The sequence below is a fragment of the Cyanistes caeruleus genome, chromosome 13, assembly GCF_971803275.1.
Source record: "Cyanistes caeruleus chromosome 13, bCyaCae1.hap1.1, whole genome shotgun sequence".
Taxonomy (NCBI): Eukaryota; Metazoa; Chordata; class Aves; order Passeriformes; family Paridae; genus Cyanistes; species Cyanistes caeruleus.
The window spans coordinates 16,376,412-16,393,109 of record NC_141713.1 but is presented as its reverse complement, the minus strand read 5'-3'; the positions used below and the strand labels follow the sequence as shown (position 1 = coordinate 16,393,109).

Here is a 16,698-nt window from a genome sequence, read left to right as displayed (position 1 = left end):
GAATCCAAAAGAAAATTTTCATTTTGAATTGAATTCCTAACTCTTTACACTACAGCCATATTCGTTTCAGCCTATCTTGGTGTGTTCCAGTAATGTTTCAGTTAGATTAACTAAGCAAAGGAAATTGCTCAGTTCAGGATTTCAGTCATCTTTAAGAGATACATCTCTCTGCATGCAGAAAGAGAAATAAATACCTGTTATTTTTCTATTTTTGTAGATCACAGACCCCAAGTGTCCGATTTCCTTGGGAATGACGTTGGGCGAGCTTAGTTTACTGGTAATGTGTGTGTGAATGCATGTTCTTGTGTGTTCAGTTTGCTTGCCTTTGGAGTAGCTGAAAGGAAAATGAGTACAGTAAGATACAGTGTGCATACAGCTGGAAGTGAAAACAATCTTTTTATTCATGTTAATTGTGCTGGCAGTATGAGCAAGCAGAAGGGAAGAGGATTGAGGAACATCACACTTTCTGACACTTGGTGATTTGTTTAATGATCTGAGTGACCTTTGATACAGGTCAGGTTATGTCCAGGCACAACAAATGAGGGCAAACATTGCATCATGGTGATCAAGAATTTGGTATTTTGCCAGATCTTTTGAGAAATGGGGAGAGAAAATTTCAGCTAATCTCTCTTTGCCTTAGCTGTTAAGCATTTTATGGGTGAGATGAGGAATTGAATATCAAAGTATGAAAGTAAACTGACAAGTTTTTGTATGTTACCTTGATGTGTGTGTGTATGCAGAGAAGCTGGATGCATTTGTTGCTTGGTAGCATAGGCTAAACCCACAAATGTGTTAGCTCAGATGCACAAAATTGCTTTTATCACTTTGAACTTTTAGACAACAAACGAGAACTGGACACCTTCTATTTTGAATGAAGCTGCAAAAATAATATACAAGGTAATGTGTTTTGGGTTTTTTTCTTACACAAGTGAAGAAAGCAACTGACCCTGGAGACTAGTAAACATGGGGCTCTAAATAAAGTTGGAAAGATAGTTTGCTTTTTGAATTCTCCTGTTTTTCTTTATTTTTAATTTATTTTTAAGCACAAGTAGAGCACAAATAACTGTTTTTATGCAAGGCATAACCTTAAACTCCATACTTTAAATAATTTCTCTTAAATGTGAATGCTGATCCCCTCATTCAAGGCATTATACAGTAAGCCTGTGTGAAAACTGATTTCAAAGAGGTTGTCAGATTGCCATTTCCTAACCTAATTTGTATTCCTAGCTCCCAGAATCCCAGTGTAATTGGGATTCTGGGAGCTAAGCAGTCTCTCTGTTCTCCCTGCCCACCTCCTGAGCTACCCTCCAAGCCTGTGCAGAAAGGAGTACATAGAAATCCAAGGAATTATAGGAACCATATAAGAAGGGTTTAATAGTCCTGGCTTCTTTATTAGGCCAAGTACCAGTTTTGTGAACCTTCACCCCTGTAACCTAGGGTCATGTTTACCAGATGTGCATGAATGTGTGCTTTAAGAACTTGCAATTACAATTTCAAATAGTATTGTCAGATTAAATACATCTCAATGCTAATGGGTCATTTGCTGTCTAGTCTGCTTTCATATGTTTTTTTCACAAATGGAAAGCTAAGTTCATAGAGTGGGTTAGATACAGAGTATGCAGTTTGTTGCATGTTTTCTTTCCTGTGCAGCTTCTGTGCCTTGACAGCCTCAGTGCTTATTGGAACATACACAGCAAAATGTATTATCATGGCTCCCGTGAACAAATACTGGTAATGTAGAAGAAAATTCATTAATTACTGTATTCTCTGGCTCTTGTAGTATTTAAAACTACACCACACTGGTTTCTGTCCCACTCCTCATATTTATGGTCACTGTATTCAGGGTCATATGTTAATCCATTGCACATATCACTATTTTGTGAACCTTATTTGTTATCAACCCCTGTGGGGTTTAGACATGATATATTTTTGATCCATAATGTTTATAAAGGTGTTCTGTGTGTCCCTTTTTCTTTCGTGCTCATCTTTTATGGATATCTTCATTTTTGTTTTATTTTGCCCTTAACAAATTATGTACTTAACCCAATGAGCTTGGTTCTAACATCAAAGATTGGATCAAAATTGTGAAGTGCTTAAAACCATCCAGTTATTAAGAGTATCCAAGTGCATTTGGCATTGCCTGTCTGTGGACATTTTCTTCTTTTTTTTTCTCTGAATCTCAGTCTGAAATGAAAACACAAATTGATACAGCTTGAATTGACAGCTGCAAAAGTCTGCAGAATAAACAAAAACTTAAATTGGTCAACTCAAAGTTTTGAAAACTCTAAACAAGTAATGCTCTTTAGCAATTGTTAGACAGTATTGTATCCCTTTACAGGATCAGCTGAAAAGAGGAATTCCTTGTAATGGTAACCAGCCTGAAGACTACCAGTACAGTAAGTAAGCGAGGAGTGAGTGAGTCTTAACTGTTCTGAGCATGTTAGTGTACAACAGCCTGACCTGATCCTGCAGGCATGGCCATACTGTCTTCATTTTAGAAAAATCATAATGTAAAAGAATATATCAGGGCTTGTATGCTTCTTGAGTGTTGCGGGGCTATCTTAATTGTTGTTGGTAAGAATTGCATCCTGATTCTGTGGGGATTGAGCATGCACGTTAGCTATTGATGTGGTTGATCTATTACTTGTTATATTTAGGTAAAAAATCCATCTCAATTTTTTTTTATCTTCAAGTTTTCAGGCCAGTGTCAGCCTCTGCAAGACTCTATATCAACCCATATGCAGAAGTAGAACTGAAAACTCCTAAGATTGATTGTAATGTAGAAGTACAGAGAATTGTCATTGAATTCACTAAGCCACAGGCAAGTAGGTTTGGTATTTACCACCCATTTCAGTTTGTGATGAACTATAGTGTTTTTTCCCTGGAAAACAGTCTTCTTAGGGATTTGTGTGCTTTATATACCTGTAGAGTTTCTTAGCTGTTTAGCAGTACCTGGGGGAAAAGTATAGGATCTTTTCCCCTCTGTAGCAATCACTTCCTGGTGATTTTTGTACTCTAACACTCTTATCTGTGGACCCCCTGGGAACCATCTGGTCTGTATTCAGCTCTTCCAGTAGCATTTGTTTCACCTAGAGAATGCAATAATGAGTAACCCTTATCTTATTAAACTATAACCTAGTGTTTTAACTGCAGGGATGCCAAAGTACAAGCAGGACTGGGAATGAATGGAGTGTGCTTGCTTTGGCAACAAAGCCTGCTGAAGTATCAAGGAACTAATTTAGGTGGCCAGCAATTTTGTGTTCTCATTTATTCAGAGATAACTTGTAGTTAGTTGGCTAAAGAGCTTTTTAGCTCTCGCTAAAAAGTGTAAGTGTACATATATATTGAGTTCAGAACTGTACCAGTAAGGTTCATTAATGTAAAGGCAGCTCCAAAATGAGGGAAACTGCATTGACAAACGAATATGGTTGGTTTGAGAAAGCCTGAGAGTTTGTGCTGAGCAGGCTGGTAAAACTGCAAGCTGTTGCTCTTGGAGGGCAGCTGGGGTTCATTCTCTCTCAACCCATTTGAGAGAATGGGTTGAGAAGAATGCAGTTGGTCCACTTTCATGTACTAATGAAAATGCGTGCACTTAAATTTCTGTGTAGTTTGAGGAATACTGAAGGCCAAGGTTTACATGCAGTTTGAGCACTGTCTGGAAACAAAACCTGAACCTCTGCTAAGAAACTCATTTTCCTGTGTTTAGTACCTCAGCATGATAGACCTGCTGGAGTCCATAGATTACATGGTTCGCAATGCACCGTACAGAAGATTTAGGCCAAATGTACCTCTCCATAAAAATGCCAGGGAATGGTAAGCTGTGTACATTCATACATTCTTTGGGAGATGCTGGAGTCTTCTCCAGTCTCTTCATTTTCCTTCATGGTTAAAAGTAGTTTTAAAAGTAAATCACATGCTGATACAGCTTTCACAAAGCTTTGCTTAGCCTTTAGAGTCAAGAGACAAAAGATCTAGTTGATGAAAATCTCACTTACTAAGCTGAAGTCCCCAAAATTTGAACAAAATGCCAATACTCTCACCAGAATTTAAAATGTAATTTTAGAATGGCTAAAGAAAAAACTAGGCAAATGTCATAACAGGGAAACATGTATGTCAACTGTAATTTTCAAAGATTTCAACTGATATGCTTTTTATTGGCTTTTTCAAAGTACTAGCTGGTACGGATAGTCAAAGTGCTTAAGTGCACTTAATGCTGTAACAGCTCAAATTTACAATAATGCAGAAGTCAATAATGAAGGTTTGTAGTTCTTTAAGCATTAAATGTAGGCCCTTTCTCCATTTTTCAAAAGTGATGTAGAAAACATTAAAATTTTTACAAGCCAAGTTACTCAAATCACAAGTGGTGAACAAAGTGTTTGCATACTAATAAGCTACCTTTGCAAGCTATAAGTTATAATGCACAAATTAAATGGGAAGTTGTTCACCAGTGTGGAATTATTGTAGGTGGAAATATGCAGGTAACAGTGTTCTTGAAGTTCACATCAGAAGACATAGTCGAATGTGGTCCTGGAGTAACATAAAACAGCACAGGCAACATCTGAAAACTTACAAAAACGTGTACAAGAACAAGCTAACGCAGAGTAAACTGTCAGAAGAAACACAGAGGCAAATTCAGGTATGAGTCTTTTCTATTTGGAGGAATTATATTTTGGTCCCTCTATGAAATAATTCTTTAGATATAATTAGTAGTAATCAAGGTTGATGGTTTTACAAGAGCACAAGAGGTCTGTGAAAATACCTTTTTAATCTGAAGTTTTGTGTAACCTGTTGTGGAAAACAAAATAAAATACTAGTAAAGTGCCATGCAAACCAGTCTATCTTTGGTTGAGGATTAATGAGTATGGATACATTTAATGAAGTGCAAGAGTAATCTAGTTAAGAAAATAAAATGGACTGCCTAACATCAATTTTATCTTCTAGTGAACTTTGTAGCCGGGGGTGGGATATACCTCTGATAGAAATGAGCAGAGCTAGAAATGAATTGGAGTGTACATATGAAGCAGCTCATAGAAAATTTATAGTGGAGAGCCTTTCCTAAATGTGTTTTTGTGGCAAGTAATTTGATTGTACATTTTTGTAGGACCTAGAAAGAAAACTTGACGTCTTCAATACAGTCTTAGCAAGACAACAAGCACAAGTTGAGGTAAGGAGTAATTTTTGTTCTGTAATATTGTAGCACTTCAAATTGGATGGTCTTTTCATGATAGTATTTTTTAAAAAATTGTGCTGATGTACATGATAGGATAGCTGGGTTGGAAGAAAAGTTTCCTGTCCTTCCTGTCTTCCTTGTCCAGAACAAGAGTAAATGGATTTGGAATTGAAAACCAGTTCAAAAAAAAGTTCAAAAGTTTTAAATGGTACAGCATCTAGCATCTTGAATGCTTTGTGTACTCTTAAATACTGTCTTTTTGTATGGTTCTTATCTTTTTGTAGTCTAAATGCTGGTGAAATGCATAGAAAAAAAACTGTCCAAAGTAAAAGTAAGGCATGCTTGTGTCTGTGCTTGCGCAGATACAGAGACATGTCCCTCACCTTGGTCCTCTTGTTGCCTTTGTCTAGTGAATCAAAAAGCTCTTAATTCCTTGTGGTGTGGTGTTGCTGTCCCTTAGTTAAATGCACATTCAACATGCATACATACATGGATTATTTACAGAAAAACAGTCATACTATAAATTATGTGTTTTGTCCAATTTATTTTAATTTCTGGTTTGTAGACAATTAGATCAGGACAAAAATTGCTGAAGAAGAAAAGCACTGAAGCAGAAAAGAAAAGTGGAGGATGGTTTGGTGGTTTCTGGAGTAAAAGAGAATCTAGGGTTAAAGAAGATGAAGAATCACTTGTACCTGAGAGTAAGTGCACTGATGTCTAGAGGGATTTTATGTCTTACACGTGAAAGAGAAAGTGACAGTATTTTTGTTTCCTACTATGCAGGAGAGGGTATGGCATAAGCAGTGCAATGCAGTATTGATCATTTTATGGCACCTCTTACTGCATATTGAGCTGGCAAATAAGGCCGCCTTCTAAATTGGCCATGAGCTTTTCAGAATCTTTGTGAGGAGAAGAATATGGCACTTACAGCTATAGTGATAATTGGCAACAACTGGAATACTGTTTCTGGTGATTTGCTGCCTGGGTTAGAGGTTTGATCTCCTAAAGTTCCTGAAATCTGTTTTCGTCATGAGGAGCTATTGATACTTTTGTAATAAAAAAATATATCGATTTCTTTACTACATATCTACCACCATATTTGAAGACTGTGATTTTCCAATCTGGAATTTAGTGCAATAGGAAGAATCAATTGAATGTATCAGCACAGCTTAAGTAGTAGGAGGCAATTGTGAGGAAAAGTGGTAATTTTTATTTATTAAGGTGAAAATTGTGTGGGCTTTTGGTTTTTAGCTATTGATGAACTAATGACACCAGAGGAAAAAGCCAAACTGTTTACTGCTATTGGATACAGTGACAGCTCCCATCACCTTTCATTACCAAAGCAGGTAAGCAACCTATGGGATGGTTTAAAAAAACAAACTACACAACAAATTAGGCATAAAAATGCCTTCAGCTCTCTCATTACCCTGAGGAAAGATGAAGGCTTCAAATTCAGAAAGGAAATATTATTTGATTCTTCTGAAGTTGCCAGTAAAATGGTGCATGTAATGGGAAGTCAGAACCATCTCTTGGCAAGGCCAAAACTTGACATTTAGCAGTAAGAACAACAAAGGCATACAAGCCATGCCTTCTAAAATGTAATTATTTCATGGGATTATAATGATTTTGGTTGATCTAGTGAGTCTTCTACTGAATGTAGTTTAGCTATCCTTGCTTCAGGGTTTACAAAAATTTCCTTAATGCTGAAAAGAGTGGGAATGTATTTGCTCTGCATTTGTTGAACTACACTATTTTATGTTAAATGACTGGTAAACATTGAATAAAGTAAAGACTCTGTACTTTGCATTCTGCATAGATATGAGTGTCTAATCTTAGTGACTGGAAAAACTTAGACATATTTCAGTTTGTTAAAATGAGGAGTTGTGAAAAATTATTCTTATTGAGATTACTAATTTCAGTTTCCTCTGTTCTTCTCACTAGTATGTTGCCCATGTTGTGACATTGAAGCTGTTAAGCACTTCTCTTACAATTAAAGAAGACAAGAATGTGGCAGAAACTTTAAAAGTACAGATAATTGATCTGAGTACCAAAATATCACAGCGCCCAGGAGCACAAGCCATTAAGTAATTGGATTGGCATTTTCTTTTTGTAGAAACATCTCTGCCCCTCCTCACCCCACTCTCCAGCTTCTTAACTTTTCTTGGGTAGTGCTTGCTGTATATTGTCTTGTAAATTTGTGTGCGTTCTGTATCTGTACTCTGTTGTAAGCAATATAATTTGGTGGATAACATAGAATGGAAGGAAGAAGGGAATGCTGTCTGCTATTCTTCATGAACAATGGCAACCTCTTTCTTGAGTTCAAGTGTCAAAGTGCTGAATATGACTTTTGGAAAGTGATAGCTAAACCATATGAAGTGGTGAGGCCAAAACACTCCAGCCCAGCTAGTGAATATGTTGTTCACTGCTTACAGAATGAAAAATTATGTGTTTGTGCTGCAGGTGGGAGATCAGCCAGAGCATAAGACACTGAGACCTTCTGTGTCTTGAGAGGGAACACCAGTAATATTGAACAAAAATTACTGGATTATGCAGTCAATGAATAAGATTTCCAGTGTCTGGAAAATGAATTTGTGCACTTTTTGCTTTCATTTGCAGTCCTTCAGTTTAGAGTTCATACATAAGATCACCAGCTCAGCCACTGAGTCTTGAAATGTTTTTGTTAAAAACAATTCTGGGGAATTTTCAAGGTGCAACTTGAATGCTGCACAGAAACAAAAAGAGCTTTGACGTTATTTTACATAAATGCATGCCATATAATTTAGTTTGCAAGACTGAAGCAGTAGAACAGATATTCTTACAAGTGTTATGTGTCTGAAAAAAATCTAGTTTAGTTGTCTCAATAGAGGTAGGCCTATGACAGTGAATATGGCCAAATATGTTGCCTCCCAAAGTCAGGGATTTAAATGGTGGAGGCATAGGACCAGAAAATCAGTCTTTTATGTTATAGGTACTTTTAAGAATGAGTGAAGTTGGTGTGGTTTGGTAGTGTTCAGTGGCTTTCTTCAAAGGTGTTTTCCTATAGACTCCACTTAACACTATTGTCAAGGCAGCTCTCAGTTCAGAATTCCCTTTTGCACCAGAAGAAGTCTGCTTATTAAATCCATACAAAATAGTAAACGTTCTTATACTTTTTATTTATGTAGCATAAATATTCTGCCTTTCTTTTCTCTTGCAACTGTTTCTAACCCTTGCCCAAATAAGTATTTTTAACTATTCATCTTCTTTAGGGTTGAAGCAAAGCTTGAAAACTGGTATGTTACAGGCCTGAGACAAGAAAACATTGTACCATCTCTTGTGGCTTCCATAGGGGATAGCAGATCTTCTCTGCTTAAGATTGAGTTTGATATTAACCCAGAGGACAGTACAGCTGACCAGAGACTTACTATTGAGTCGCAGCCTGTGGAAATCAAATATGATGCTGTGAGTAGTAACCAAAATTCTCAAGTATCTGAGTCCTCTTTCTCTGCTCTTACTCTCTTGGCTCTGTCCAAATTTTGAGTTTTTGTTGAGTGACTTATACATATAATGATAATATAATGCTAATTCTTGTTTGGTTTTTTTTTTGTTTGTTTTGTGTTTTTTCTTTTTTAAGGCAACAATAAATGCAATGGTAGAATTCTTTCAGACAAGTAAGGGAATGGATCTTGAAAGATTAACAACAGCCACATTAATGAAACTGGAAGAAATCAAGGAAAGAACTGCTACAGGTGAGATAGTAACGAATCTCAGTGAAAGTAAACCCTAAAAATGTTTCCATATGATTATCCAACACTTGGCTTATGTTTCGATTGATGACCAAATAGTAGGATTGGGATTTTTCCTTGAGTTGGTGCCCTCATTTCAGCTGGGATAGTTAACTTCTCACTTGGTTGCTTGGGGATTTAGTGGATGTTTTGTGGGAAGGAGCACTGAGTTTAGTAAGAAATCAGTAGAATGCTGTGGAAGTCTTGATTTAAGAGGCTTTATCTTTCAGATTACATCTTCTTGTATGCTGGCTGTCACAATTGTTTTACTTGAGAATATATTTACATTGCCATTCTCTTTCCTTCTTATTTAAGGATTAGTTCATATTATTGAAATGCGGAAAGTCCTTGACTTGAAGATTAATCTGAAACCTTCCTACCTTGTGGTTCCACAGACTGGTTTCTACCATGAAAATTCAGATTTGCTGATTTTGGACTTCGGTACATTTCAGGTATATAAATGATGTCTCTTATAAGCTCAGGGGAAGCAAATATTCTCTTTTAACATAGCTCTTGTCTGGAACCATCTTGCTTTCAGAAGGCAGGGTGATCATCTGTGTCAATTTATTTTTGACTTAAAGTATTTCTAACAAAATAGATATGGGTCAGCAGTGTTTGGTCAGAGTTGTTAGGGTATCTTTGACATGCTTGTACTAGTCAATCCTCCCCAGAGGACATGTTAATGTTATAATCATGATTGTAATACCTTACCATTTAGTATCTTTCATTTCTTCAGCAGAATACATTTATTTTTGTTTCCTTTTTTGTAAAATGATAGCCTTTTATTAATAAAAGAGAATATAATTTTTCTCTTGAAGTTTGAAAATTAATTGCCTTGTTTTTATGAAATGAAAAGATTGAAATCATTTAACCTGGTGTAATGACTGATTAAATACTTATTTTAGTTGTATTCCCTAAGTAAAATTATAGACTAGAGAAAAAAATTTTTGCATAGCTTGAATTAAGTGGATAGAAGTAATAACAAAAATATCTGCTTAGCAAGAATAAGTGAACTGTAAATGATTTAATGTATTTTCTCTGTAACAGAGTCCAAATGTCATTATTAATTGAATGAATCATCTTTGTATCTTCACTAGAATGAATAGCACATGTCTGTTTTAAAGATTTAACTTTATTTTGTTTATGTGTTTAGCTGAACAGCATAAATCAAGACAGTAGTGAAGCTTCTAACTTTTCATCTTTAGAGGAGATTATGGACAAAGCTTATGACAAATTTGATGTGAAAATTAAAAATGTACAACTTCTTTTTGGAAGAACAGGTAACAAAACAACATAGCTGCTGTTTATGCAAAAGATTGTCAAAGGCTACCTACCTGTAATAAATAAATATGTTTTTTTTAAGAAAAAAAGACAAACTAAAATCATTAGTTAATGAAAAGATAGGTTATAACACACATTGGCTGCCAAACTTTGAAAAAATTGGTTAGTTTCACTTCAAACAGCTGCTCACTTTTTGTTTGGACTTGTGCATCACTTTGATGGTAGCAATAAATGTAAATGAATAGAACTGTTACATTTTCCACCATGCTTAGCAAAGGCACACCTTTAGTTTGCCTTAGTTCTTCAGTTAAATCTAAGTTCATGTAATCAACAGAATGCCAGATTGCTGTTCTATCTTTTATCTGTCTGTCCATTTGTCTTTTAGGGGTCAATGTAGATACATTTTTTAGTGTAGAATTGGGCTTAGTGCTGCTAAGGTAGTAGTGTTCACAAATGGGATTAAAAGCTCTGAAAATACTTGACCAAAGTTGTTTTATGTTTCTTTCATCAGTGAGTGGGGCTTTTTACCCTCCTAGTGGTGCCATTTGATTACTTTAATGATGCCTTAATTAAAACAATGGGTTTTTTCATCTAAATTTACTGGACTTTTTCAGGTGAAGACTGGAAGAAGGCTCGTTTTCAACATCCATCAACTTTGCACATTTTGCAGCCTATGGATATTCATGTACAGTTGGCAAAATCAATGGTGGAAAGAGATTCCAGGATGGCAAAGTAATATATTAATGTGGGAAAGACTAGTTTAAATTATTTTGTACTTAGAGAGAAGAAGGCTGTGTTTTCCCTAAAGGCTCAGTTGCACTTTATTATTTGAAGGTATTAACTAAGAAACCAAAATAGGTTACTACTGTGGGCAAAATCTTTTTTTGTGTAGTGGTTCCTAAATACTGCTTAAATCCAAGCTCTGTTTTAATGCAGACTTCCTGGGTTTACTGTGGTGTAATCTTTATCCATATTGGTAAAATTTAAATGGAGAATTGGTACCTTTCTGTATAGGGGTTTAATCAATTGGGTTTTTTTTAAAAGGTTTAAAGTGTCAGGAGGACTTCCTTTGGTGCATGTCAGGCTCTCTGACCAGAAAATCAAGGCTATCTTTGATCTGATTGATAGCATTCCACTGCCTCAGAAATCATCTATGTCAGTTCCAAGCACAAAGGTAAGCTGACTACAACTAAGAGAACTTAAAAAAACCCAAACAATCAAAAAACCATCACTGGTATCTTCACTGACTTACAATCAGAATGTTCTGGACTTCTTCAAACAAGTGGTGGAACCTTTGTCATTGTCCTGCTGGTTTCAATACAAGTATTGGCTGAGCTGACCTTGCCAAAGAATGTGGGGGAGGCATTGTGGAACAATCATCATCAGTAAAAAATATTGCCAAGTTACATAAACTTTAAAATACTGTGTTGTTTGTTTTTTCTCTTTATATTCCTTCCAGGTACCAGCTATTCCCACAATTCCTGTTGTTGGTAAAGGGTTACTTAATACACCCCAGTTGTTAGCAGAAATAGTGTCAGGTAAGAAGCTACAGATGTGTCCTTGTAAAGGTAGCAGGCCATAGCTTAGGGAATAGGTAATATTTTCATGCTGTTATTGGTGTTAAAACATGTAAAGACAACAGAGATGAGCATGATGGGTCATATTTACTCTCAAGTGCATAAGGAGATTGAAGATGCTGATGTTACCTCAGACTAATAAACTTGCTTTTTCTTAAAAGCAAACTCGTTTTTTTAAAAGACTAATATTATGCCAAAGCAACCTCTTCAAACGAGTGAATTGTAAATACCAACTGTATTTGGTTGTTCTGACTGTTTTGCATTAGCAAAACTCTTCTTTTTTCTGAAAAGGCAGAACTAGAATAACACATTACTTAGAAATTATTGTATTTACACTGGATTTCAACATTTATTTTCATAGCTGTTCTAGAGAAAAATTTTCTATACTGGAACCTGGACACTTGTTTCTTCTTATGTGTTCTTGAATTTCTAATGATGCCTTTAGATTCTAGTGCTGTCCTTAATAGGGCTTTAATTTTGTTTACTTCTCATCCAGTGGGTGAAGTATAGATCTAAAGTATATTTTGTCAGGTTATATTCAAAGTGATCATACTGTTAAAAATGCAATTGGAATGGGAAAGAGAAGGTAGACGATTTAGCCCTGTTTCTGGAAAATTTTTTTCTGAGGACACCATTTTGCTTCTGTAGACACTGAAGAAGAATATTTTGATTTTGAGGAAAGCTCTGAACCGACTGACAGCTCAGTAATTAAAGGAGAAGAAGTAAGAAAAGAGGAGCCTGCTGAGGAGGAACTGACAAATCTTCAGCTGAAGTTTGAAATTAAAGAGGTATGTCTGTAATTCTATTTTCCCCTACCTAAATAAAGAATACTTAAAAAAAAAATATTCATTTACCACTGCTCTCCGGATTAGTGGATGCAGAGACATAATCACCAAACAAAAAACCCCTCATGTATACACATACATATTTCTATGCATGACATATTTCTTCTCTGTATGTGATGGATATAAATAAAATGTGATGCATGCACACAGATGTATTTAAAAAAAAAAGAAAAAAAATCCCTTATTTGAGTATTTTTAGTAGAAAAAAATTAGTACCAACTCATAATTAGGGGGTAGGGAGTGGAAATTTTGCACTGGAGAAACAAAGTCAGTACTCACTCAGGTCTCTTGTAAAGAGAAAATCCCCAAATATTTTTTTGTATTTATATCTTTCACCATTAAACTGTCACTTCTTTCTGTTTTATATTCTTGAATTTGTAATTAAATGAATGCTTCCAACAAAGCAGGGAGGGCATTGATCTTGCACATTTTTTGTTGTTGGTTTAAATGGTGAGAATACTGCATGTGAAACGATGGCATAACTGTATTTCTTGTTCATCCAGGTTTTAGTGGAACTCACCAGACAAAAGACAACTGAGGAAACAGTACTTGTATTTGATGTAATGCATCTTGGGACAGAAGCTACTGTCAAAACCTATAATTTAGCAGCTGTATCTTACTTGAAGAAAATAAGCTTGGATTACTATGGAATTGGAGGTAATAAGCAATGTCAGAGAAGTGGACTTGTGTGTGTGTAGCAATTGGTTTGAGCTCTCCTCCGTTTGCTCACTGAAATGCAAATTTTCCAGTTTCCAAATTAATGTGCAGCTGTCCATTGCCAGTGCTTGTGCCACTGACACAGTTGATAAGGTCTGGACTCTCACCATAATGCTTATGGAATAGATAAATAAATGGTTTAGAGCTCAATCTTTGGATGGAGAAGGGATTTGCCATTTTGCACTTAGCAAAGAGAAACCAGTATTTGGTGGTGCAATGTATTTTAGCAGATGGTAGTGAAAATTAATCCCTACCTTCAAGGCACAAATTGTTTGGTTCTCTGAAAGAACAGAAATGATCCTAATTCTTGTTTATCTCTTGTGGTATTTTACAGGTAAAAAAGCACCCATTCATCTAATTAGTTCCTCAGACAAGCCTGGCTTAGACCTTCTGAAGGTGGAATATATCAAGGTATACCCCAAGCTTTTTAAAATTATTTTTAAATCATTTCTACATATTCTTAATATATAGTCCTAAACCTACTAGTCAGACCTAGTTGGAGTATTTTGTATCTTCTGAAGAGGACAGTGACTGGTTGGAATTAATATTAACCTTCATGCAAATCATTCTTTTCAGGCTGACAGAAATGGACCACAGTTTCAAACAATTTTTAACAACACTGAACAGATGATTCAAGTGAGTGTTTTCAGATTTTATTGCTTATTTTCTTTTGGTTTGCTTGCTCAAAACAGAGGACTTAATAAAAGTTGTTTTCCTGCCTTTCAGCAGGAGATTTCAGGAGTTAAAACGTCCTTGAAAAATTTAGTATCACTTGAAAAATGTTATACCACTTGAAAGCAGAATGTTTGTCTGTCAAACTGCTGAAAAAGTGTCTGTCTATCTAGCTCATGTGGATGAAGTTCAAACTACTGGAAGAATGCACCCTCTCATGTGTCAGGGATGATGACATTCAGGGGCCCAGTATGGGGAACTATAGTGGAGTCACAAAGTCTTTCCCTTTCATGTCAAATAATCTGTATTTGTGAGTGCCACATATTCAGCACTCTGTTGGTTGTCTTTTATAAGAAGTCTAAATCCATGTCTGAGTGTGGGGTTTTTTTTTCACTAGTGATCTATTTTTGGGTGAGATTTTAGTCTCAGGAAAAAAGAGTGACTTGAGGCATTATTGAAATAAAGAACAAAGAATGGTGTTTTCTGTGATAAGTCCTTTCTCCTCTTTATGGCATTATTTTGCCTGCCTTACTTTAGTATGAAGACTGAAATGTTTCACTTGTTACTTAATAGTTTTAGAGCATCTATAGATTTCATCTGAGAGGTTTAATTACTGAAATCTTCTTGCCAAAATGCAGTTCCTGAAGCTGCAGCAGGAAGTGAGAGTTCTAATACTCCAGTGCTGCTGAGTTACCTTCATACACAGGATAGTGCTAATGTTAAGAGAACTCAATTTTCTTTACATCATCTGGAGTTGCTGTTGCCTTGCAGCTCTTTAGTGGGATTTCTGTGCCTGGAAGAATTGCATTTGGATTCTATTTGCAGTTTCAAGTCCTTTCAAATGGACAACTTTTATTAAACCACAAAGCAGGCACTTGCTTACCTTCTGGACTCCTTAGTGGATTTATTGAGGAATACCCATATTCTGAATATCTACATATCAGCCACCTGTCATTTACCCATGCTGGTAGTACTGTTATTGCAGGAACATTCAAGCCCAAGGCTGTGTTTGACGAAATTAATTTTGTATCACTGTTTTTGTACTGAGGAGGTTATAGGTTAGCAGTTACAGCTCTAAGAGCTGGGTTCTTGCTAAATTCCCTTATTTTCTAAGCTTATCCCCTTTACAGAAAGCTTTTTCCTTTAAGATCTGTTGCTGGGCACACATGCAGCTTTTCTGTTTCTAAGGAATGGTTCTGTTGCACTGGGTCCTTTTGCACCTCAGTCTGACTCTTACACTTCTAAGTTACTGTCTGACCTAATGGAGTCTCATGTTTTCAACAGGTAACTTTTTCATCATTGAACCTCCTGTTGCATACAGAGGCCCTTATGTCTGCTGTCAGTTTTTTAACAGCTGTTAGTCCATCAGGCAGTGAAAGAAGCACAGAGATACCATCCAAAGAAGAAAAGCAAGAAGATGACTCTATATTGAAGAAAGGTAGTTGTGATTATTCAAATGATAGTTCTAGAAGGATGTGTTGCATGCTGGCAAAGCAAATCTAGAGAAAGACAATTAGCTGTATAGAAATAAAGATGAAAATCCCACCTTCTCTTATTTCTAGTGTCTAAACCTTCCAAGGAAAAGGATGTGTTTGACTTCAAGCTTTTTGCCAAGCTGGATGCCTTCTGTTTAAATATTTGTGATGAAAAAAAGAACATTGCAGAGATCAAGATCCAAGGTATTAAATTCTTTATTAGAAGTAACTGCTCTGGTACTTTAGTTTCAAAGCAATTGTTAATAATGGGACTAAAAAAATAAGGTGTAAATATGCAGCATCTGTTTTTATATATTTGTTTATTTATTGTTGTCTGTGCAAAAATGGCTTGTAGTCCTGTTTTCAAAGTCAGCCTTCAAGTCTGTCAGAATGTTTTGGCCTCCAGCTAGAAATATGTGCTATGTTATTATTCAGATAATTAGGTTTATCCTTTGAAGGAGTTTGATTATGAGTGGCTTTTCAAGTTGTACTAAGTGTTGGATATTTTTATGGTATACAATAAAATTATTAAGATAAATAATTATGTAGGATAAAAAAAACCCTTCAAAATGTTTTCTTTAGTTTTTAACCCTAAGGGTTTGTTTGGGTTCTTTGTTTTGGTTTTGTTTTCTTGATCAGTTTTACCCCTTGTAAGGGCTGTCAATAATTCTTTGGGGAATTTCACTTCTGACTGACTTTAACTGCCATCCTCATAGCTGCAACACTCTTATAAATATTTAATATGTGATATGCAAGAGTAGTACTGCAGTTCATAAAGTCATTTTCTTCTACCCATCTCTAAATCGTATAATATATTCACACAAGATTATGTATGTAAAAGTATTGCATTCAAATAATTTAATATAGTAACATATTTTCTGATAGAAAATCTCAGTACGCTCATTCAGTAGCTTGCTTATTAAGAAGTGGATTATTGTCTGAGTATTTTTCTATGAATAGTAGCTCAGTTATTTCCAGAGATGATTGATATTGAGATAGTATCCATATTAGAAGTATTTCTATTTTGTTTTGTTTAAAGCTGTAGTACAGTTGTTCTTAAAGCTTAAGTAATTTTTAAAGTTAACTTTAAAGTTTAGTAACTTCTCCTCACTTCCTCTGCTGGTATCCCCACCCTGAAAATAACTGTTATAGTAATAAAACAAAAGTTACTTCTGCTGTGCAAGACTCTGTTTCTAT

The 16,698-nt window shown here is 35.7% G+C and overlaps 1 protein-coding gene across 5 annotated transcripts in view; it reads left to right on the top strand.

Moving 5' to 3' along the window:
• The window catches only part of VPS13C (vacuolar protein sorting 13 homolog C), a 75,085-nt gene that overhangs the window by 11,286 nt on the left and 47,101 nt on the right, over positions 1 to 16,698 (top strand). For all 5 annotated transcript variants that reach the window (XR_015275859.1, XM_086849219.1, XM_086849220.1 and 2 more), the window contains 24 exons: positions 218 to 277; positions 838 to 897; positions 1,651 to 1,731; positions 2,339 to 2,396; positions 2,694 to 2,821; positions 3,707 to 3,813; positions 4,465 to 4,636; positions 5,102 to 5,164; positions 5,736 to 5,871; positions 6,422 to 6,516; positions 7,112 to 7,254; positions 8,419 to 8,611; positions 8,784 to 8,898; positions 9,250 to 9,386; positions 10,088 to 10,214; positions 10,830 to 10,947; positions 11,260 to 11,389; positions 11,675 to 11,753; positions 12,441 to 12,580; positions 13,141 to 13,294; positions 13,689 to 13,765; positions 13,931 to 13,990; positions 15,311 to 15,464; positions 15,589 to 15,705. Coding sequence is in view for 4 of the 5 variants with exons in the window: in XM_086849219.1 (XP_086705345.1) it covers positions 218 to 277; positions 838 to 897; positions 1,651 to 1,731; positions 2,339 to 2,396; positions 2,694 to 2,821; positions 3,707 to 3,813; positions 4,465 to 4,636; positions 5,102 to 5,164; positions 5,736 to 5,871; positions 6,422 to 6,516; positions 7,112 to 7,254; positions 8,419 to 8,611; positions 8,784 to 8,898; positions 9,250 to 9,386; positions 10,088 to 10,214; positions 10,830 to 10,947; positions 11,260 to 11,389; positions 11,675 to 11,753; positions 12,441 to 12,580; positions 13,141 to 13,294; positions 13,689 to 13,765; positions 13,931 to 13,990; positions 15,311 to 15,464; positions 15,589 to 15,705 (2,704 nt within the window). In the remaining variant the exon portion in view is untranslated. The remainder of the gene's footprint in view (positions 1 to 217; positions 278 to 837; positions 898 to 1,650; positions 1,732 to 2,338; positions 2,397 to 2,693; positions 2,822 to 3,706; positions 3,814 to 4,464; positions 4,637 to 5,101; positions 5,165 to 5,735; positions 5,872 to 6,421; positions 6,517 to 7,111; positions 7,255 to 8,418; positions 8,612 to 8,783; positions 8,899 to 9,249; positions 9,387 to 10,087; positions 10,215 to 10,829; positions 10,948 to 11,259; positions 11,390 to 11,674; positions 11,754 to 12,440; positions 12,581 to 13,140; positions 13,295 to 13,688; positions 13,766 to 13,930; positions 13,991 to 15,310; positions 15,465 to 15,588; positions 15,706 to 16,698) is intronic.